This window comes from Dromaius novaehollandiae, chromosome 3, assembly GCF_036370855.1.
Source record: "Dromaius novaehollandiae isolate bDroNov1 chromosome 3, bDroNov1.hap1, whole genome shotgun sequence".
Classification (NCBI taxonomy): Eukaryota; Metazoa; Chordata; class Aves; order Casuariiformes; family Dromaiidae; genus Dromaius; species Dromaius novaehollandiae.
The window spans coordinates 103,209,049-103,233,007 of record NC_088100.1 but is presented as its reverse complement, the minus strand read 5'-3'; the positions used below and the strand labels follow the sequence as shown (position 1 = coordinate 103,233,007).

At 36.7% G+C, this 23,959-nt stretch overlaps 1 protein-coding gene across 4 annotated transcripts in view; it reads right to left on the bottom strand.

Annotated features, from left to right (window-relative positions):
• The window catches only part of PPP2R5A (protein phosphatase 2 regulatory subunit B'alpha), a 46,300-nt gene that overhangs the window by 16,804 nt on the left and 5,537 nt on the right, over positions 1-23,959 (bottom strand). For 3 of the 4 annotated variants that reach the window (XM_064509662.1, XM_026110630.2, XM_064509660.1), the window contains exons 2-4: positions 9,823-10,019; positions 4,523-4,624; positions 331-423 (exon numbers count right to left, since the gene is read on the bottom strand). In XM_064509662.1, the coding sequence (XP_064365732.1) occupies positions 331-423; positions 4,523-4,624; positions 9,823-10,019 (392 nt within the window). The remainder of the gene's footprint in view (positions 1-330; positions 424-4,522; positions 4,625-9,822; positions 10,020-23,959) is intronic. The other variant, XM_064509661.1, reaches the window with a different exon arrangement.

Sequence of the window (23,959 nt, the reverse complement as noted above, 5' to 3'; positions counted from 1 at the left end):
GGGGGGGGAAATCAGAAAACCACTAAAACAATTTAATCAGAACATGGTTGATTTCACTGGAAGAAAGAGTGGACTTTTTTCCACAAATCCAAACATCTTACAGTGTTCTCAGATATCAACCTCTGTGCTTTGCAAAGTGTTTCTAAGGTCACTAATTTTCTGTGCGGTATGATGCCCTGTTTATATAATGCTTTGCAGAAAGCATTGTAGTAACAATTAAAGTTTAACCCTTGTTAAAGTGAAAGCTTTAATATCTCCTTAACTATATATTCATCAGACAGATTCAGTTTGAGAGGTGATCTTTAAATCTGCAAAAAAATCTCTACTTACCTGCTGCACAAATTTCTGGTCAATATATCGCTTCGCAATGCTCGGCTGAAAATCTGGGCTCTCTAAAAATCTCAGGAAAAATTCATACACCAACTACAAGCATTGAAATGAAAGATTTGAAGTTAGTAAGTACACCAAAATATAGATGTTAAAACAACAACAAAGAGCCCCTACATGCATGGACAATAGTCCCACTAACTTTATACATGCTTAAAAGGTACACCTGCCATGCCTCCAGAACTGCAGCCTGACACATCACTCTTAATTATGGTCTTCAGCGGAATTTACTGAAAGAACTAAGTAGGTATCAAGAATATTTTAAATCCTCAAAATCAAAGCTTAATAAATAATGCACTGAAAATATCACTATTAGACAAATCAAGCAAGAGTTCTATGTATTACATATTTTCCCTTTTTTGCTGTATTAAAAATTTATTCCAAATGCTTTTAACAACACCAAGAGTAAAATTAAGTACTGTAACATTACAAAATTCCTTAAAAGCAGATTAAGAAAAGTCTGCTAACTGAAGTGTCCCTGAAGTCAGGTTTCAACTGCAAGCTGTACAAATGAAAGGTCATATTAGAAAGTTGAATAAATACACACAGACTTAGGATCTGGCATACCATTAGGTTTCTATATCCTAGATACTCAATTCAAACAACAGGACCCTCTGCATATTTACATGCAACATCCTTTATATTTTGTAGTCTATTATTACTACTGAGTTCAAGTCCTCAGTCAGTAGGACCCCACAAGATCCACAGGTAAAAAGACAGGAGGAGAGGAGGACAGCGAGGGCCTGAGCTGGCAGAGAGGCATGAAGCACAAGGCCCATATGTTTGGGTTCATCAGAAGTCCAAGACACAAAATTCTGTGCTTCCAAAACAACGGCAGGTGGGGGAAGATGCCCACAACTCTCCCAATTTATAAAATATGAGGATACAAGGCCTCTTAACTAAAACAGAATTGAGAGGGAAAATATCTTAAATTTAGAAACACTCAAGGCTCACTGCTGATTTTCTCAGTGCTTATTTCTTAGATCTTCTTTTTTTTAGGTTAGCTAAACAATCGATGAGTAATAATATCTAACTGCAATTTAGGTACACACAGACATCACTGACTGGACTTTAAAAAAACCCACACAGAGCAGTGGCCATATTCACAGGCATGTATTTCAACTATTACCACTAAGAGTGCTTAAACTCTCTCAGAACCAATATCTAAGTAGTTCATAATTACAATTATGAAGTTTAGTTGAGGAAATGCTTGACAGCAAGTACTTTTTATCTGTAATGTCTGAGATTGCAGTAGCTTATGTGTAGCCTCAAGGAAGGCATGCTGCATCAGTAGAGCAGACCTCAAAAACCCAAGAAGGACCCCCTTTACTCTTTTTCCTCAGACCCAAACTAACAATAATTTTTTGTATCAGTAGTTTAAAAGGAGTCTGAAAGTATATATATATTTCATAAACAGAACTATATTAAAGGAATGCTGAAGTTGCACATCATAGGAAATTTGTCCTCTTGCGCATAAATGTAATAGCATGCAGTTGCATAATAGACTATGTAGGACAGTAGGTTTTTTAAAAAGCTTGATAATAGCCAATCCAATAAGATTTTAAGTATTTCCATACTCTATCCCTCTGCCTTAGAAACAGATCAACCATGACTACTGAATTTTCTCAAGTTAAAGACAAATATAAATTCATCAGTGATTTGTATTGAAATGGGAAACTTGGCTGAAGGGAGGTTATTAACACAGCTTAATAGGGATTAATTTTGGAATTAAATCTCATTAAATATTGCTATCAATGACCACGACAAAGAATAGCCAGTTGTTAGCTGCTTGGATGACGCCATAATGTTGGAAGCTACCACCAAAGAAAAAGTATCAGGTCATCAGGAAGAAAGCACAAGATCCTGAAGACTGAGAGTAATAGATATAGGATGAAATTCAGTGACTGCAAAGTAAAGGGGTAAGAGGCCCAAGAAAAAGCTTGGCTAAGCACTAGCAAGCTTCTAAGCTAGAGAAAGGAACAGGTCCTTAATACTGGTCAACCACAAGATGACTAAGATCTATCTAAGCAACAAAGCCATGAAAAGGGCAAATGAAACCCTGGTATATACTAGGAAGATAGTGACAGTGAAGATAAGAGAGGCACAGTCTTGCATATTTTGGATAGATACTCAAACCTGCAAGGATGCAGAGAAGGAACCACTACAGTTATCATGGGACAGAGCACCTCTTATGAGGGAAGACTAAAACAGCATGTTTTGTTTCACCTAAAGGAGGTAGAAGGAGAGACAATTACGACTCCTCTATAAATAGATACAGGGAACAGGACAAACCAAGCAAAAGAATTAAGCTAAAGCATAATGTTGTAACAACTGTCCAAGATTAAGGTTAAGACATAAATTAGAACTGAAAACAAGGTCTTAGAATAGATGTCTCATTTATAAAACAAATCAGCATTCATGCATGATTCTCAAAATCAAAAGCAGCAGCAAGCAGGTCTTCAGACTATACCAAAAGTAATAATGAGTTTTGATTTGGAGAGAATAAGTATGGACCCCCTCCCTCCCCCCAAACACACACAATTTGATACTTCCAGCAGTTTAATGCCTAGACCAGGGTGAGATTGTATCAGAGAGCACAAAGCTGTGCTCCTGGGGCAATTAATAAGTTACCAAGCTCAGTCTGCTAGTATCCAATAGTGGACACATGAACTGTAAAATAAAGGGGAGAAATACACAAACCATTTCCATTGTGGTACCATAAGCAAATCTAATCCAAAGACAGCATGAGTAACTGCTGCAGGAGAGGGAAATCCGAGATCAACAGTCAGACAGCCTGACCAAAACTCATTTAGAAAAAGGCAAAGAAAGCAGCTGAAAATAAAATCCGAAGTAGCACCACAGAATACAAACCTCTTCCAATTTCTCTTAAGACAAGCCAAAAAGTGCAGACTGAGCTGATCACAAGAACTGCAACTCTTGCTATGGAGAGAACTGTATTTACTTATGACCTAAAATGAATTGAGCTACCATTTACAAGTTTTACTCCTGAGAGACAGGGGTATTTTGAAGGCAAATGATGCCTCTACCAACTGTAGAAGACACATGCATTAGCGCTCCCCCCTTTTTCCTAAATCAAGCCACCTATTTCAGTTATAGCCTTTTCCTCTACAAATGATAAATCAGCCATACATTCTTTAAGTCAGATTATTATCGCAGCCTTTAGCCTGAATAGTTACTCTCTGCAGTAACTTTTTCTTACTTGGTTGAAGTTTCAAATACTGTCCTGAAAACATGCTTTGTAGCCAATACTAGCAGTCTCATTTTTAATAAAGATGTTCTGTTACATTAAAACTGCAAAATTATAGCCACAGAGTAGCATTTTGAGCTCCTTAAGAGAAGAGAGGGGATGGTATGCAGATGCACAGTAGCTATTAATCTTCTACTAACTGGCAAGAGTTACTTCATAACAAGTTTTATGTAACAGATACTACTTTTTGCAGAATCAGCAAGGAATTACCCATGATATGAACTTGGATGACAAGTGATTTAGGATTGTTCAACTTCTAACAGTTAATTCAAAAAAAATCAGCATTAGTGCAAGTCAATCATGTGATTGATACAGCAATGCTATAAAAAAATCATGAGATTGGTACAGGAGTGCAACAATGGAATAACTAACCAACTGTTACCAAACAACGCCTATATTGTAAAGTTTTTGCAGGGAGGGAGGGAGGGAGGGAGCTGGGAAGAGAGGAATGAGGAGATAGATAGTTCTTGCTCAAAAGACAGACAAAGGCTATTGCTCTGTTTTTGTTGCTGTTGCGAGAAAGTGAGCAGTAACATCCATTCATGTTTTACAGAAAACAAAAACAGAAAACAGGCATCTTGTACAAAGAACATAATTACCTAAAATAAATCCATATGCTTTAAGACACACATATACCACATTTTAACAGTTCAATCCCTCTGTTAAAAAAAAAAGTACTCAAGACAAGAGTTATATTCTGTCATACATATAACAAAAGCACCAGTTTTATTTTCTTCCATATACAGGCATTAAATTGTATTCTCGTAAAAAGTAATTTTGATGTTCACAAAAAGGCACAAAATTGCTCACATATCCATTCACAGTTCTTGCCTTACAAGAACACTTGAAAATAAAGGAATCACATACCTGTATGTGAGGCCATGAGGCTTCAAGAGTTGGTTCATCTTCTTCTGGATCAAAATCTGGGTTATCACTAGGTGGAAGTGTTCTGAAAATATTAGAACTAATCTGCAAAAAGAAAAGTTTAATTGTATTAAAGCTTTCACAGCCCACAGTAAGCAGTGTACTGCTTTTAGCTTATACTTAGATAAAGGAAGCAAAACCAGCTTTAAAATTGTTTTGACTTTTATTCCTCAGCTTTTCAAAACTGCTAAATTCAAACGCTCAGTCTGAATCACGCCCATGGAAATAATGGGAAAACATTTTTTTTTTTTTTTTTTTGCCTGTTATGAATTTTTAGACAGACATGGGTCATATGTTTAAGATTTTTTCCTCTGCAACCATGAAGGTGAAAAATTAGTTTTTGTTAAGGAGAATGAAGTTTTCTTTTAACTAGTTGTCTTCAAGACCCAAAGTTTTATACAAAATACCAAATACGACTACTAGTTATGTTTTAAACCGAACTCTCTTCAAATGTAAGAGAGACAATCCCCAAAATATACCTATTTTCACAGTTCTTCATTTCCTTAATTTCAAGATGTTCTCCACTTTTAAGAAAGAACTGAAGTGTATAGCTTTTCACGTTCCATAATTTCAAGATGTCTCAATGTTTTGGGAAGCTGAAAAACAACTTTACATACCAATTGTAAGCTTTAGTTCTAAGACAGAGCAACCTAAAAAAATTAATAAAAATGGCTACCAACTTACTTTAACTATGACCTAGTCTTATCAAAACAACTTCAAAAGGGTGAGTTAAGAGGTTTCTTCAGGGATTTTCCAAGTGTATACAACTCTGGAGAGAAGACCGGTCTTTCAGATACGAAAATAAAGTGTCATCTCATCTGCTAGATGTCATCTGCTATGCTATGTGTTGGTGTTAAATAGATATAAAATCTAATAGAGAACATGAAGTTAATTTCATATTTTGCATTTTCTACCATTCCTTGCAAGGCTGGTTTAGCCCCATTTTTCCAATCAACTTCCAAATTCTTTAGTCTTTTAGCTCAAGTCTGTTTCAAACAGCTGCTAATCACCCAAGCCGACTAAACACAACCAAATGCCTGAGAGTCTGCAGCCAACGCTTCTGCGTGACTTCCATGGAATCTCCAAGGTGTCTGAAGGATCTTGCAAGGAGACCTAAAAGATCCTGAAGTCATCCAGCTGGCTCTGCATAAAAGGATCGGCTGCCTCATTAACCAAGATATAAAGCCATTGGATAAATTAACCGACTTCTCATTTTCCCCTATGCCCTTTATTCTGGTTTTTGCTGTCTTCTGTTGGTAGATGTTAAAGTTGCAGACACTGATGCCCTGTAGGAGGCCAATGATGCTCTGTGTGGAAGGGTGTTAGAGCAAGCTGTCCTAGTTTACTGCACAGCAGGAAAAAACAGTAAGGTTGTTGTTTAGTGTTGTAAAGATAAAGGACTTAGGATTCTGGAGTGAAAGTAAAATTGGCTGGGTTGGGGGGAGGGCAGAGGGAAGAGTTTAAGGGAATGTGGCTTTTAATCAAATCTGAAAACCAAGGTTATAATCACAGATCTGTTCCTTGATAATGTCTATGCTTACTAGTTACTCAATAAAAACATCCATGATAAACACCCAGGATTCAAATTAGTCCCCTATTGAGACTTCCCTAGGGGCCCCCTACCTCTGCTTTTATGTCTTCTGCTAATATTTCCTCAAAATGTATCCTTTTATTTCTAGATGCGTCTTACTGAACTAGTCAACTCTTTAGTGCAGAACCTTATCAGACAAGCTTTCTTCCAGAATGCAAAAATGTTAAGTCCAAAACAAAGGTACTAACTACTGACCATACTTCCACAGCAGAAATAAATAGCAATTCTCCCCGCTGAATCTTTAGAAAACTAGCCTTATGATTTTTCAGAGTATTTAGTACTTCCACTATCAATCTCTCCTTAGGAATCTGAAGTTTAGAACAAAACATATACGATTTTTTGTATTAGCCAGTCTCCCTAAAGAATTAGTTCAATTACTTCATTGGGTTTGAAATAATTTTACTGCATCTCATCTGCTTCTACTAACATCTTGCCAATAGTATTTTTTGAAAATGTTTTTTGGGTTAAAAAACCTACTATGGGAAAACTCTTTTGTAATACCCTCTGCTACTATTTAAAACATCCCTTTTCATTTATAAGTGGGGTCTTGCCCCAAAACGATGATTTGAGAAAAACTAGTCATAAAAGGCTTTTACAACTGGACAGTTTTACAAAGAAACCCAACATTAGTTTTCTAAACCTCAAAGTTTGGAGAAAGCAACACCTTAAAGTGTGCAACTTCTAGGATGAACCATTGGAAGAGTAGTTAACATATTAATATGCAGCTTTGGGGGGGTTTTGTTTTGTTTTAATGACAGAGTCCCTCATAGTCTGTACACTTTTGAAAGGAACTAAACATTTGGAGAGATACCAGATTCAATTTCTATTTCTTAGCATGCAGATATGGACACCTGCAGATAAGTCTTCTGAAGTTCAGAATTCCACAGCTTGTGTGGGTTGCTAGGAAAATCATCAACATTAGCTTTTATATGATGGTTGGAAATTAGAGAAGGTTGGCAGGCACAAGGAGATGGAGGAGTAAGGTGTACTGGAGGAACATTTCTCTTATGCTCCCAAACTGATAAAGGCTAGAGCTTCCCAACTTCCCAGAAAGTTTTTATAAAAGTAAATATTTGTAATGCCAAACCCTAATTTGCTGTTAGCCTCAGAACTTTCAATCAAGAATTCACACACTGAACAGATACTAATTTTAGTTGACCTAGAAAGGTTCACAGACCGTGACTACCCCTTCAAAAACTATTTGTAAGCAAAACTCCTCCCTAGTTTAGTTCAAACATTTTGGCAAAAGAATTATAGGACAATCAAGTTGCTTGGGACAAAACAAACAAAAGACGCTGCAGCATGTATCCTGCACATCTGCCTAAACAATAAGGTATTCTTCATGACCTGATTCCATCCTTGGTGGAAAGGTACTTTTATCATCTCAACCAGTGCTCCCTACTTCAGGATCAAAGCAAAGTAGGGACAATTACACTAGACATGACTGTAGAGTATCAGCTCAGCAGCTGTCATGGTTACAGAGACCATGTGAAGGGAAGTAATGCTAGGAGACCTCCTCACCTGCACAGACCTTGCCTATGCCCTGGTCAGGAACCACAATATTTTTCCTGTTATTTGTAAGGGATTGCTGACTTTGCCTCCCCAAGTCCCCTCAGGCGACTCCAATGAAACTGTACTGCTTCCTCTGCAAGCTGAAGGAAAGGGGTCCCAGGCCTAGGGAAAGACAAGGGGTTTTGGAAAGAAATTAGCTCTGTTTCTGCCACTGATTCTACTCTGGCTTTTGTAAGGGAGCCTTCATGTAATCTGTTCAACTTTGACTACAAGTCAGATGGGAGCTGGGTTTCACTCAGGTTGATTTCTCTTCTTTCCCCTCAAATACACCATTCTTCAAACTCTGCAGAAAGCTAAAACGCTTTTTCTTTTAATGTAGCAAGACTGAAGAGAAAAAAGAAACAGTACAAAGAAAAAAAAATCTTTTAAGTCTCTTGGAGGTTTTGCTACAAAGGAAATCCTCAAGCCTGACACACATGTTGCTCGAAGGGAGAGAGCCATCCAGAGTACTTCCTGAAGGCTGGTACTTAGTCCCAATTCAGAGCAAAGATCTTGTCTGCTGCCAGTTGCCAGGGAGACTAGAAATACTATTCAGGCTTGGAGAGATCTTTTGTCTCAAGCTCTGAAAAAGCTCTCACTAAGCATTTAAGGCCTTCTTCACTTTGTCATTTTAGGGGAGAAAAAAAAGCATCCACAGAGCCTAACCACTTGCACAACAGTAACCTCAGAAGAGCAGCACAACACCTTAGCTCCAGAAAGAGGAAACAACTTCAGTAGAAAAGAAAATCTCTTCTCCCTTCAACAAGCATGATAGTATACTCTTCTCAAAAAGAGGCTGCAGAGGACACAGAGTAAGAAAAGACTGCAAGGATTCAGGCATGCTGCCACCAGCAGTGGAGGCAGGGAGGGGAAACAAAAAAAAACAAACAAAACAAACAAGCTCCCCACCACCAAATAAGGAATAGGTGGATGCACTCTGTCCTCAACGTTTTTGAGTAAAGGACATTCACAACAAAAAACAGAGCTCCCTTTAAAAAGGGACTGCGCCCTAGATTTTTTTGTAAAGCTTGTTACAAGTGGCTGGTGAAACAGCCAAAATGAATTAAAGGGTTTTCAATAACCCTAGCCTTTCAGGATAATGTTAAATTGATAGCAAAGATAAGACCTTGCATATCAGCTGCTCACAACATCAAATTGCACTATACAGAAAACTATTACTATAGAAGAGCTGCAGGTCACATGATTGAAACTGGTCTGCCTACACATCCAATAGCTAATTTTAAAGTCAGCATTGTGTGCATGTATACCAAACCAAAGTTTAGAGAACCTTTTGCTTAAATGCAAGAGCCCTAAACATGTTTTTAACCTTTCAACTCTAGACAAGTCGGTATAGACAATATTCTAGAAGTTATTTAAGAAGTCTTTCAGTTATGTTTCCTGCACATGAAATAAAAGTATATATAAAACGCCACTTATGTAACATTCGAGAATGAGTAACAAAAGCCAATGAAAGTCAGCAGATAATGACCACAAATACTTTGGTGCTTATTCAACAAGCCATTTGTAGAAATTATACAGTACAACTCACCCTGTGGTTTACAACTCCAGCAAACCACTTACACTACTCAAGCACACTGCTCCAAGGCCCAAACAGTGACAAAGAGCCATGTAAAGTATTTACAAAGTAGAGTCAGCTTCTTACACTGATAAACCTTGTTGTTGACACTAGTATCCGCAAGGATCTTTCCAAGAGAACTTCAGCCCCTCATTCCACTGCCATTCTCAAACAAACAAAGACAGGCAGCACTGAGATACTGCCATTTTCTGAATGAGTATGACTTCAAAGCTTATTCAGAATACAAGTTACAGTATACCAATACAGTATACCAGTTCTTTAATTTTCATTATCCTGCATGCACTGTATTCCAGCTAATAATTAGACTTGCAAGTTTTTTTCTTTTTTACAAGCCTTTTTAAACAATCCTATAGGCCAAGTTATTATTAATGTATGATGCTATGTTTTATAAGCAGATTTACCCACAGCAAATCTGAGTTAGATGCTATTGCAACTGTAAACTATTGAAGATATTTTATTCAAATTTAAATTTAAAAAGAGCATTGAATTCCAGATTCTACTTACCATTTTTACTATGTCAGCATAAGCTGATTCAACAATCACGCCACGATTTGTTGAAACATATTCAACCAGTTCATTCAGTGTTGCTCTCTTAATTTCTTTGCTTTTCAGGTCTGAAACAGAGTCCATGAAGTCAAACAGTACACAACACTGCTGCAACTTCTGGCAAAAGAGATCTTGCTGTTCATTGGAGGTGGCATCTATAAATAGGGGGGAAAAAAGTCACTTCAGTCCGTAGAAATATAATTGGGATTTCTAAGTCTGTTTTGGTGGCTAAAATTTGCATAATCTATTATCACATTTTTAATACAAGGAATGGCATTTTGTATGGCAGGCAAGTTAGCAAGCAATACTGTCACAACTGAAAATAAATGCCTGTTTAAGTATATTAGAATGAAAGACCCAGCATTCAATTCTGAGTAAATATATGCCAGGTTTTTGGTTTTTGTTTTTTTAATTAGAAAACAAGTAAATTAAAGTTAGGTAAAATCCGTAGATGTACAATAAGTACCAACTCACCCTCATAAAAATATCATGCACCAAAACACTGCATCATCCTAACCTTTCATTCATCCGATTTGTCTCATTCTGTTCCCTAATACCTTATTACATAACCTGCTTAAAAGCTGCAAAATCTGCTTGGAAGAAACCTTGTCTTTTTACCCCAATGCAAAATACTTCACATACTTTTGACATCATGTGATGAATCTTTCTCTTAAGAATCAACTTCAATATTTCAAAAGGATGAATCCTGAATTTTCATGCCTTGGTCTGGATAATGTATTACAATCTTAGTCTTGTAGAGTTGTCCAGCTTTTTTGGTCTATTAAGCAAAAATGTTTGCCTATAACTTGGCATTTCTATTTTAAAGTGCAGTCCATCTAAAACCTGATAAACAAGATTCCTCCATTAATATTTCACATTAGATCTATAGCAGATGATTATTAAGTACTTTATACTTCAAAAATGTAGCAAGTCTTCAGAATGTAACTATTCAAAATATAACTGTTCAAAAGTTGCAGGATCACAACAAAAGCAGACGTGAACTGAGAAATCAGTTTAATGACATACTATGTAGTATGAACTCTGAGAACCCAAGTGCCCTTCATTTTTGTTTTAAGTTGCCTGTTGGGATTCTTCTAAGCCACTCTGGCAACATAGCATCATCTCATCCATCAGTCAGTTGGGATATCACTCACTGGAAATAAAAATTTTTCACCAGAATTTTAACTGAGACTAGGCATGCTTTCTCAGTGAAGAACTTTCAGACCTGTCTATACCAGGCTCTTTCAATCTAATCTTTTAACTTCAGTCATTCATTCCAGTATTCATATTATTACTGCTGCTTTATCATAAGAAAATTTGCAAGACAAAAAAAGGACAAATGTTGTATCACTTAATATTGAAGATCTTAAGTCTCAGTTTTAACTCTGAACACCAAAAGACCTCAGGCTTCTCTTTGCTGTTTTAGACTAAGTCCAATGAAACAAGTTCATATTAAATTTGTAAGTTTAACAACTCTACCACTCTTTGATAGTGTCAGCTCCTCAAGTTGCTTACCAAAACAACTTCCATTTAGTGGCTGGAACAGTCTACAGTGGTTTTAATATTCAGTAATTATCTGCTAGAACTCTTTAGTTTCCATATAAGCAAAAAATAATTGCTAAAATGGACTGAAACACCTCCATTGTAATTCCAACTGCTCACTCTGCCCTCAAAGTTCGAATACCAGAATATTTGTATTTATTCCCTTTTGCCATCTGATAATTATGACCCTATTATTAACTGAGCACAAGAACTTCAGTGAGCTTTTGAAAAGGCTAGCAGTTACTACTCCTTCATAAAGAACAATTCATACTACTGAATGTTAATTCTGCAATTTTAACCATTTTTCTTTTGAATAAAAACCCTGTGAAACCCTTATTTCACTCAGATAACTACAAATAGGACGATATTGAAGACATGAATTATTACACCCTGCAAAATAACCAACAGCAGCTGTAAAAACATTGGTAAGTTACGTAACATTTTAACTCAGCTCTTCTGCCATTCTCCAATGGATTGCATGAGTAAGTATGGTATCACAGCAACAAAGCAATAACACACTGACGCACTGGGGATAAAATCCAAAAAGCCTAACTTAAGGCACCAACATCAGATTTTTTTTTTTGGGGGGGGGGGGGGGGGGGACACTAACCCCAAATCGATAGCCATCTTCAAACAGAAGTTAAGTCTACTTTTATTTTTCCCCCACCAAAAACCTAGTTATACCCCAAATTACAAAAGTCCAGTAGTGGGGGGTAACTGGTACAGTGTATTTATTTGATGGTCAATAAACTGAAGTTTCACTGACCAAAAAAATCTACCTAGATGTTTCAAGAACTAGAAGGCATCATCTGTACACTCCTAGCAGCAGTTAAAAAACTAAAGACCGAAGGTTAAAAGCAAGTAGCATCAAAGGAAAACCTGTATTAGTCACTTTTATTTAGACATTATAGTCACTTTCATTTAGACATTAGAGCAACAGAGACTGCATCTCTCCAGCCACACATCACAGCTCCATTTCATTAGCAATCTGATCTATCTCAATTAGACATGTTTTCTCAAAAGAAAAACCTGCCCATTAATCAGTTTTGTTAGTTGTATCATTTAAAGGAAAAAAACAAAAAAGTTATTTTCTTCTATGCATACATCCATACATAAGGGGAAAACATAAAACAAACATTTACAAGAGAGAAAAGTTAAGGGCAGCCATCATAAATAAAGTAACAGAAAGCTAGTTCTGCTTTCTTATCACTACCTCTCTTCGTGCTCAATCCCTACTTGACATATAGCGCATTTATCCCAGGAATGGTGAGAGGTACCATGGAAACCATCGAATGATTTGGGAAATTTCATTTGTCAGATACAATACTTGACTGTTCAGGCCTTGTCTTGAACTATGTTTTACTTTAACTACATCAGCACAACTGAAGCTAGATAATTCTACACCAAAATAAAAATTATACTGCAGTAGTTTATTCCAGTTCTATGAATAAAATAAACTACACCACTAAAATTGCATCAACACCAGAGACTTTTAGCTTTAGTAGCACAACAACTGTGGCATGACTTTTTAAACCATTTTCAATTCAACATCAAGACTTACACCATACAGCTGAGGTTCAAGATAACTGTTTTTCTTCAAATATCATAAACATCTCGAGGACCATAGAAGTCAACGTCAAAGTAGACAGTGGATGCTGCAGTAAAATAATCCTGCTGACAGGCAGTATTTGGAAACGAAAACACAACCCAAAACCTGAATTCTATTATCAGCCTGTCCCTGACTCCTTATGTTGTTGGAAAAGTCCCTTAAGAAAAAAAAAAAAAACAAAAAAAAAACAGAAAAACGAGCAAACAAAAACAAAGTAAAAACAAAAGACACCCCCCCACACACACAAACATGAGGAAACCTAAAGGACACAAAAGAGGGAGCAAATGCATTTAATTCTATTCAGGAAAGCTTCAAGATCTATACACCAAAACAAACAAACAAAAAAAAACACATGCACACACAAAACGCTCTAGCTATCACCTGAACCAGGTGATCAAAACCCAATTGCCTCGTAACTCCATTTTCTAGAGGCTGTCCAACAGAAACAGGACTTAAGAAATTCTTTAAATCCACTGTTACATTCTTTGAAAGGTTGTTTGGCAGTTGATCTGAGGTCCTTAGGAAGATGGTAATGAAATTTTAATTAACCACAAAAAGGCAGTTATTAATCAGATATAATGGCAGGAAATCCTACAACTGAAAGTTTCAATACATCAACAACAACAAATCATCGTAAGTTACAATTCACTTAAACCTTAATGCTTTCTAAGGACATCATTGCCTCTTGTCATTTCCACAATGGAAACTAGAACTACTTTCATCAGTTAGAAATATATTTACTTAATCCTTGTGTTTTATATCATTTAAAAATCTCAGGCAACTATTTCCAGTATCTACAAAAGTCTAGTCATTATAAACAGCAGCCATAATATCAAACGATAAAAACATTACAAACAAGTTGACTCAGAAGTTCCTCACATATAGAAGTTACTAAGCATTAAAACTGGATGAATACAGACTTAATCTCCAAATTAAATGTTTTCAAATTTATGAGCTTATCAATTCAGCTCTGAGCATGGAGTAATCAGTTAAGAAATGATTTTTTTCAGGAAGGACTGAACCAAAATATAGATGGGGAAAGAGAGATTTCACAATCACAGAGCTACTTCACTAATATACAACTGGAAATACAACCACTATCATATCACCAACTGTGAGACTACAGAGACCTCTTCCCTCAGTATATTTATCTTGTACATTTACAAGCATTGCTTCTGCAGGGAAAAGAAGTCTTTCTCAAAAGAATTGTTTACCCAAGATCTACTGTACCAAGCTGAAATATCTAACATAATCCCTGCTTCATTAGCAGAACCTGGAATTTAAGTCTATAAAAATTCCTCTCTCAACTACACAATTTGGGGGAGGGGGGGCAGGGGGGAACCCTTCCCTCCAAAAGGAAAATCCTCTCACACATTTGTAACAAGTTTCATTTTTTATAAATGCACACGCTATATATATTTTTATAGATATATAAATGTGTACATAAAAAAATCTCTAATTGAATAGTTCTCCTTTTTTCCTGAAAAGGCTACTCCACAGAGATGCAGAAGCCAGAGAAGCAATCACAAAATTTTCTACCGAAAGCCCCCTAAAACAGTTCACATACAGCCTCTTTAAACACTTGGAAGACAATGATGTTGGGGAGTAGAAAGGGACTACCCCAAAATGCAACCATCCCTACACTGAATTGAACCTGGTGGTCAATCCTACACTTCTACATAATTCCCTGACAAATTGAAATACAGAAGAACAACAAAGAACGTGCCATAGTTACGTTGTACTCTACAGTTTAAAATTTAGCATGTAGTCTCTATATTCCAGCAACATTTACTGTGTTACATGTAGCTGTGTTCAATGGTGGAAGGATCTGCTGGAACAGAATGAAGACCTGACACTGATTCGAAGAGAGGAGTACATGTACTCTCAGGCATCAAACATTTCTTCTCTCTTGACTTCTGCAAATTATCAGCACTGTTGTAGAGCCTGCTCTTTTCAGAGATACTGTTAGTCTGCAAAGGGGTTAGTCTGGATAAACTCTGGCCTACCCAACATAAATCAAGCATAGGCAGTACCGCCTGACCTAAATCTAAGATTTGTTTTTATCCTGTGGAGTTCTCATGTGCATTACTGCCTTGATCTCTTTGTAGCATCTGAAAGGTTAGACTGTCAGCTTTTATATTACAGGCATGTTAGAGCACTGTTAAGAAAAAGGAGTATGTGATAGAGCTAATGTTACAGCATGGGACAGAATGTGTTTCCAGGTTTCCAAATTGTACATTTGCAGATTGACAGGCAGCTAAATAGCTGGCTGACACTGGAAGTGGTCTCAATCATCATGTCTCTCTCCTTCCCTCCCCCAAGCCCGCTCATTTATTCCTCCCTTTCCCTCCTCTGCTCCCAGTCACATCCATCCCTCACACTGGCTCTGGAACTTGTCAGACTCTTCTGTGAGCTGCTTTAACTCAATAACAGCCATATTAGTGAGTTTAAATGGCTTCTGGAAGAGCCTGATGAGCATGAGGTCTGGCCCAAGGTTAGTGATGGCAGCAGACTTCTCTTTCAGCTGCAGTGAGCAGTTAAGTTAGTTTACTGTCTCGTTTGGAACAGTACCATCCAACCTTAAAGGTATGCGATAACTGGAAAATCCTAACTATGCAGTTAGGTTAGTTGCTTTTCTGAATAACACATTGTTGGTTTTTTGGAAAGCAGCTTTAGATTCCTTTTTAAATAAAAATGTTGCCCATGTATAAAAGTTCCGAGTATACTCACTTGTGCTGAAAGTCTAAAATGTTCTTATGCCCACACAAGAAGTTAACATAATTCTAGCAGCTGGTGGATGAACAGCCCAACAGAAATTCGTGGGGCTACTCAGAGCAGCAATTATGCAACTCCTCAGGTGTCCAAGGAATCATGTCATCAGTACTTTCATTTTTTCCATACAGAAAAATATTGGCACCTAAAGAATAAGTGCTATTTCTTGAAAGACTATTTTTTCCCCAGAGTTCAACAACATGTATTTCCAAATTACCTGTAACCCCAAAGCCTATAGCTACTGCTGGAATTCTGGAAGGGGCTGAGTAAGCTTCTCTGCATGTTTTCACTAAACAGAGCTCAGATTTTCCAAGTCAGATAGATCATTATCATCTATCTTTGAATCTAACCAGCTCCCTATACAATAGGGTGCTGTGTAGGTTTGTTCACCTGGGGGCGAGGTTTGGAAGACAACCAAATAAAATGCCATTCTCTAAAGTATTAGGCTACAAGGAAGTCCATACCACATACCAAAATAAAGACTTCACAAAGAATTAAAGGTACAGAAGGCACATTGGTCAATTCTGTATGTGACTAACATTCACTGACTAAGGTTAATACTCAGCCTCCCCACTTCAGAAATCAAAAGGACTGCAAGGGTGCAATCAAGACAACGAGCTGAACTTCTGCTGAACTTCCACTTACAGGTAAACTATCCTGCAAATCATGCAAGTCCTGCCTGAAAACCAGCAGATCCACATGAACAGTACTTTAAAAATATATATATATATATATATATATACTACAACTCCTCATGCAATCAACAGGTAAAACACATGCAGTATGGACTAAGTTGTTGATATAAGTCTTCCTCCAACCAGTCATGCAAAGTCAAATCGAAACTTCAAAAATAACCATCCTACTAAAAAATAAACAAACAATAAAAACACACATCAGTCCAAGTAAATCTCCATTTCTTTTTGAAATGAATAAGAAATCATAAGTTTTTCCTCATTAAAATATTACAGATTTAAGATCAATTCCTTGACATCTTGGGGAGGGGAGATCACATCTGAGAAGCAAAACTAGATAGAGATAGCAATCAATAGTGATTTTTATTCATAAAACAACATAGTTTACAAAGTTATCTAGTCACCCACTAACAGAATTTTAAAGTTGTTTACTGCAATAGTGGAAGTACTTCTGAAAAGCTATATTCCGTCCAATAACACAGACTGTTTGTTCTGTTAGTCTCTTCTCCCACTCCAGGTGGCCAGCAGTTGACCTTAACAAATAAGTTCAGAAAACCTGAAAAGCAAATACTGATCCATTAACATCTGTCACAAACCTTCTGCAACAAGGCTCCACAGAACGATGGTAAACTGTAAGCATCTTCCTATCTAAATTGTTTCTACCATCTTCCAAGCATTCTTATAATCTTACATAGTTATAGTCTCCAGCTACTAACGTGTTAAATGCACCAATTTTAATGAAAGTTTAAGTCAACCAAGATACTTCAGAACATAAGGAAGCAACTGGCTGGAGTGCTTTCATATTTAATAGCCTTATTTCCCACCCACCCACCCTTTTTTTTTTTTTTTTTTTTTTTTAAACAGAAGATGAGATTCAGACAGATGCAAAAATTCTTCTCTTGGTCCTCAAAAAGTAAAAGAATGGCAAGACACACCACACACAAAACACACCACACACACAATGAGCCACTGGAATGGTAACTTAAAACACCCTGAAATCAGCTGTAACAAAACCTACATGAACTATACGAGCATTTCCCATCTTAGCATTTACCAAAGAAGAGTAGATCACCAGAACCTAACTGAAATTCAGAGTTACATCCAATAAAAAACTCCAGAAAAAATAATGTCCAGTGACAGGACATAGCTGATTCAATACTGCTTTTAACTGAAGTACTGACAAGTTCAGCAATTTGCATATGGGTAACTGTATGCAACAGTTTGGGTCAGCACAATACTATGCACTTATAAAAGGCAAAGAAATTTCACTTCTTATACAGCTGAAGCATAAGTTTTCAAAAAAAAAAAAATCACTTATGCTACTTCTCTTGAATTCGAAACAGGCTTTCTCCCACAAGTAAGCCAACTATTATGTTCCCCAGAACATTCATTTATGTTTTTGGCATACACCATTACTATACTTGCTGTCTTCATTTAAAAACCATCAAGCAGTTTTAATGACTGATCATATGCCAGGATGACCCTATCTTGAATATAACCAGAGGCTTTAGGAATTAGCATTCTCTCTTCCACATGAGATGTTATCCCAAATAATGGTTTCACTGACTTGGAGGTTTAACAGCTCATGATCCATCTTAAGTAAATTTGATCTTAAAATAATTTAAAAAGGAACCCTGCCTCTTTAAGAAAGATTGTACTAAATTTAAGGGTGTTCCCCTCCTGTCACAACATTTTCATGCACAGCCAGACCATTAGATTGGGGGACAAGGGTAGTAAATGGCTTTTGGAATGAGAAATTGCTATTCCGAAGATGTGAAGATGGGATGGATGACAACCTTCAAAGTAAATTAAAATTACAAAGTGATGCATAGGCCTGAGAACTGGAACTGCTTTCCAAAAACAGAAAATACAAGTCCTATATAGCTTTTGTTATATGGAAAGTAACAAAGGCTTTTGTTATGGTAAAACATATATGCTTTCAAAAAGCTCTCCTGACAAAAGAGAGCAAATTAAGGTCAAAATAAAGCTCTGGGTATATAAACAGGTCTTCTCTTTAAAGGTTACTAACACAGATCATACACATGCCACAAGCTAAAAGCACAGAAATAGTCACCACAAATAAGCTGGCACACAACAGCTTCTTACTCTGTGCAACTCACTCATGTGCCTAAGTGCTAACACGTGGGAAAAATTAACCGCCAGCAAAACACAAGAGACTACAGAAAGGAAGAGAGACTACAGACTGTTTCTGACATTGTCAGATAAAAAAAAGATCAGAAGGGAACAAGTTAGAATGATGCTGCTTATTCCTAAAATACATACTGTATCAAATTACAATAGCTGTTGTCAAGTTCAGAACAGATGTGTCAATTTTTTTAAAAAAACACAAACATTTGCTCTTACAGAAATACTAATTACTGAAATCTAAGTGTTAAATACAATTCAGCATTTTCACACATCATTTTGAAGATGCAAAACACCCTTCAGGTTGTAGACTCAAGGAACTGCTTCACATCTACACTGCTCACAATTTAAAGGGAGAGTAATCTGAAAAGTTCTGTTCCCTATTTTTTTTCCCCACAGCTGTAGCACTCTATGTACAAGTACTAGGGAATAAGGACAGCAAAAAGCAGGTGACAGAGTTGTATGCCATGCATATTAAGTAAATGTTTAAACTCAATAACCATTACACAGCACTTAAATACACCCTCAGTTTATATGAGCATACTTAAAAGCCTAAAACAAATTCTTCATTTGCACCTTTTAAGCTTGAAAGGATAGAAGCTGCTTTTACCATTTGAATAACTTTCCTTTAAGTCAACTGTAGAACTCCAGTTTGACTGAAATTATGGTATTTTATAAATACCGAGTGCTGCTAACGAAGCATGCCATAAATGGATCTAAAGTGTGCGATTTAAGGTATTAAGTTACATTCTTTCCCTCCTGCACCACTTATTTGCCCACCTGATCTAAGAAGAAAATTGAGTAAAATGTTAAAGTTACTCCATCTTGGCATCACATTAGAAAATACAACTCAACATTACAAATCAAATTTCCTCCCACCCCAAACTGAAGAAATGCCCTTGTCATTTCCACATGGCAAAAATCAGCATTGAGTGCAATACAAAGATACCTTTTTTGAAACCAAGGGGTAGCTGTTAAACATTACTTTACAGAAGTACAGAATCTCAGTTTGCAGTGAATTTAGCACTTACGCTATTTTAAATGTGTGAAGAGTATGTATAGGGGAGTAATTTAACAAGAAATCTGTGCCAGAGGAAACATCCAGTTTAGCTCTTCAAAAGCCACGGGAAAAAGCCCTCTTCCCTTGACTCCCTGTGTAAGTCAGGGTGGAAGTTACAGATACTGGATTAATTCCTTGGATAAATATACACTTTAAGAAATGGCTAAACTAACATTTCCTAGTTTTCAAAGGTTTCTAAGACAAATGTGATAACAAGATACTTAATCATGATACGTAGGTTGTAGTAGGAAGAACCAACATTAAATAGGCTGGAAACACAGGTGAAATCCTGGCTCTGCTGCATTCAGAGATGCAACTCCCATTGACCTCAATGAGAATAGATTATCATCCTGATCAGGTGAATATTCAAGCACGTCAAGGATCCCTTTACCCAGTTGCTTAAATTAGGCATCCAGCCTTATAAATAAAAGGCTGTTTGAACTACTGTTTTCATCAACTTTAACCATGCTCTATTAAACAGTCCTGTTTTTTACCATACACTGTAGATCTGTAAACACCAAGTGTTCAGTAGGGAGGGATCTTACACTGAAATAGATTCCAGTTCAGCAAAATCTCCTAGCTGTTTTTTTTAAAACTCAATTTACACCATTTTGGTGTACCAAGTTTCACTCCTGCTTTCTACTCCTAAGGGAGAAATACAGGTTATCAAACCTTGCCCTTCCTGACTGTACTGTGGGACTCAACCTCTACCTCTCTAGAAAGTTTCAGCATTTGAATCTTAACTTTGGGTCTTAAAATGAGCTGCTGTTTCTCTATTGAGTATAACAATGCTGAAATGCACAAGTTTATTTTACATATATAATTCAACACCTACATGTAATTCGCATTTGTTCCTGTCACATACAAGTGGGACCAAAATTTATGCTACTTCACAGGACTTCAATCTTTATGCACAAAGTTTACACATATGCCATATTTTTTAAAAAGCACAGAATTTTAGATTGGAAACATCATATAGCTTTCAAAAATTTTACCCAACTACCCTAAACTGGCCTTTTTTTAACTCAAATTTCTTTCCATTTTCCCATAGAACTTCATACGAGAAGAAATTAATACAATAAAACCCACACTTTTGATTTACATTTTTTAAAGGACCAATCATCTACAGAAACAAAGTAACCTATTTAAAATCACTTTAAAATTTCACTTGCCTATGCAGTGCTGCACCCTGCTAGCTCTCAATTACTGCAAGGGCAGAAGTAAAGCTTCATACTCTGACTAATTGCTGTGACTCCTTATTTCTACTCTCCTTCAGATCAGCTTCCCCAGGCCATGCTATATTGTCCTTCTCCAAAACCACTCACTCCACCCTCCTCTTTCAATCCTTCTGCAAACATGTATTGGGCTGCTTTCACCTCTGATATCCAGAGTTTGTCAACTCTCCAAGCACACAATGGTGTCAGATATAAAAGCTTTTAATCGATGATTTGAAAAGTAAACTTGCATAACAAATTGAAAGTTTTCCCATTATGTAGGGAGTAGCTTTAATGCTATTAATTCTTGAGGGGTTTATAATCACTTACTAAAATTAACAAATATTCCTTTTGCAGCACTATTCTTGAACCTACACACACAAATACAATTTTTGTTGCTTGCATCTTGACCTCCCAGCTCCACAGCAAAATTCACATTTCTCTTCTGAACTCTATCACACAGCTGACAAAAGCTATGACAAAACTACTGATTTCACCACTATTACTTGGCAAGACAGTGAGGAAAGATGGCAAAGAGAGGGAATTTGAGACAAGAACGAGGCAGAAATCCTTTCCTGATGGCAGCCGAGCAACAGAACAGCACAATCCTGTTATGGACCCTTTACTATATTCATAGCAGCAAGACATGCTACTTCATAGCAGGCTCCAGGTCACCTATGATTCTTATCAGATTGCTGCCTTTTCCCCACAGCCTCTATACCCTTGCAATGCTAAGACCTAGCATTCTGCATCTGCATTCCCTCAGCCTGTCTCTGCTTCAGTCCCCCCACAACATATACTAGCCAGAAGCACTTTTAAACACAATGACTGAAAGCAAGTTTCATGCTTTCAAGAAAATAACTGCAGTTGAGCTTTCCTAATTTTTAAATCCTGAAGTATAGACTTTCATTTAATGAACTGACTTATCTGCAATCAATTCCTGATTTATAGGGGGGAAATCAGAGTCTGAAATTTCAGGAAGATTGATTTACTTTCAGAGTCATGGGATGGTCAAAAATCATGGTTACAGGGGGAAAGCAAACAAACAAAAACCCCCAACTTTGAATAAACTAGGAAAGAGCCTTATAGGAAACATTATCAGAAAACTTCAAAGCCAACCTTTAGCAGAACAGGAGTTTGAGACTCAAAATTCCAGATTTACTGCAGCTACTGCAGAGGAGCTAGTTTCAGCTATAGACCCTTCTGCCCTCTCTTCCCACTGACCATCTCTGCTTAGCCTATCACTGCCGCATTGTCCTGTCACCCACAATACAGTTCTGGGGTCTTGCTAGAAGAAAAATAAATCACAAGTTTTTCATACACTCAGCTGCAGTGCCTGGCACAACTACAGACAAGCAAAGTAAGGAAAAACCACGCATAGCAGCCACAAAAGAGGTGGTTCTTCATAGATCATGAAGTAGGCATAGAAGATACTGACTCAGTCTTGCTGCTGAGCTATATGAAAGCTACTGGGCAAGTGCAAGTGATCAATCTAATAACCTGGACCAATTTAGATCAATTTTCATTAAGAACTATAAACTAAGCTCCAAAGTACAGCAAACATTAGAGCTCAAGACAATGAAGATTTTTAATATTGACAATATACAACTCATTTTTATTCTAGTCTTAGAAACAGCTGAACTGTTTTTGCTGAAACTAAGAAAATTAGCTTGAGGAACAGTTCCAAAAGAAACCAAACTGAAACGAAAAAAAAAAAAAAAAGCCACTGTCCATACTTGGCATGGAAAACTTCAGCCCAAACAGTTTAGCAGTGTTGTAAGCAGCTGAGAATAAGGTCTAGTGAAGGAAAGTTGTATGTGACCTTAAGTAAGATGGGCTCTGCCTTTAAGTCAGAGGCATCAAATATGCATCCCTTAGACAACACACTTTGCTGACCATGAACTCAGCAAAACTTAATAAAAAGTAGTTCAGTGACTCTCTGATAAAAATCAATGAATCAGACGATGATTTGGACATTAAAAAGAAGCTGGCACTGTCAGTCTAATTCCTAGTAGAGAGGTTTGCCAAGGGGGTGTCACACAACAGACATTACTTAATACCTATTTGTTTAGTTAAGCTGTGATTCCAACCTTTGAACTCCACACATTGTATATGTAGTTTCATAACTCACACACTATATATATAATTTTATATCTATATTTATATATGTAATTTTAGCCTGCTAGATTAAAATAAGTGTTAGGGTTACGTGGGCACAGAAGCTGAATTTTGTGCCCATCTCAATGGAAGGGCCTCTTCTATACTTCAATAGAATATTAATCTCTCCAGAACTGTTGGTACAGCACCTTTTCAAAAGCCCAGCATAATTCTAATATAGATAGATATTAAAGAGAATGTTGTAGATTGATGTGATGTTCTTTTGATCAGATAGCCTGGAGCAGTAAGTAATTACATTCATATTTCTTACAGCAACTAACATTAAATTCAGCACCTGCAAAACTAATATATGACTAAACTAGAAAGCAACGAATATGGAAAAAGAAATCTGATACTAAGCTGGCACACAGAAGATGTGAAAGATTTAAATAGAAAAGTTCATGTGAAGACTGTCAATAGGCTCTATATTTAGGAATTGCTCTTGATGGAAGTATATTCTAAGACCAAAAATTCAAGTCTAAGGATAAGAAAGGTCAGTTCTTTAAGAATTAAAGACCAAATGTTCCACTCCATAAACTAAGAACAGTTCCTTAATATAGAAAAAAATTGAACAGTCCATTTTTCATGGAACTGTATTAGAATGTTAAAAATTCTTAAATCTAGCTATTATAACTCCTCTATTTTTCAAAATTGTACCTTCGCTAAACAGAAATTCTGACTATATTAACTGTGTACCCTGCTAAGATTACACATAAGAATTAAACCAAAATTCTTTTAAAAAACACCCTCATTCTTCATCTGAGAAGAAAAACAAAAACAAAAAAGGTGTCTTTTAAAGAAAATCTTACCTAGGAAGATTATAGCTGCAAGTGATATTGAATACAAAAGGTATAGGATAGGGAACTACGGAGGAGGAAGTAGCAATGAATCATCTGAAATACAA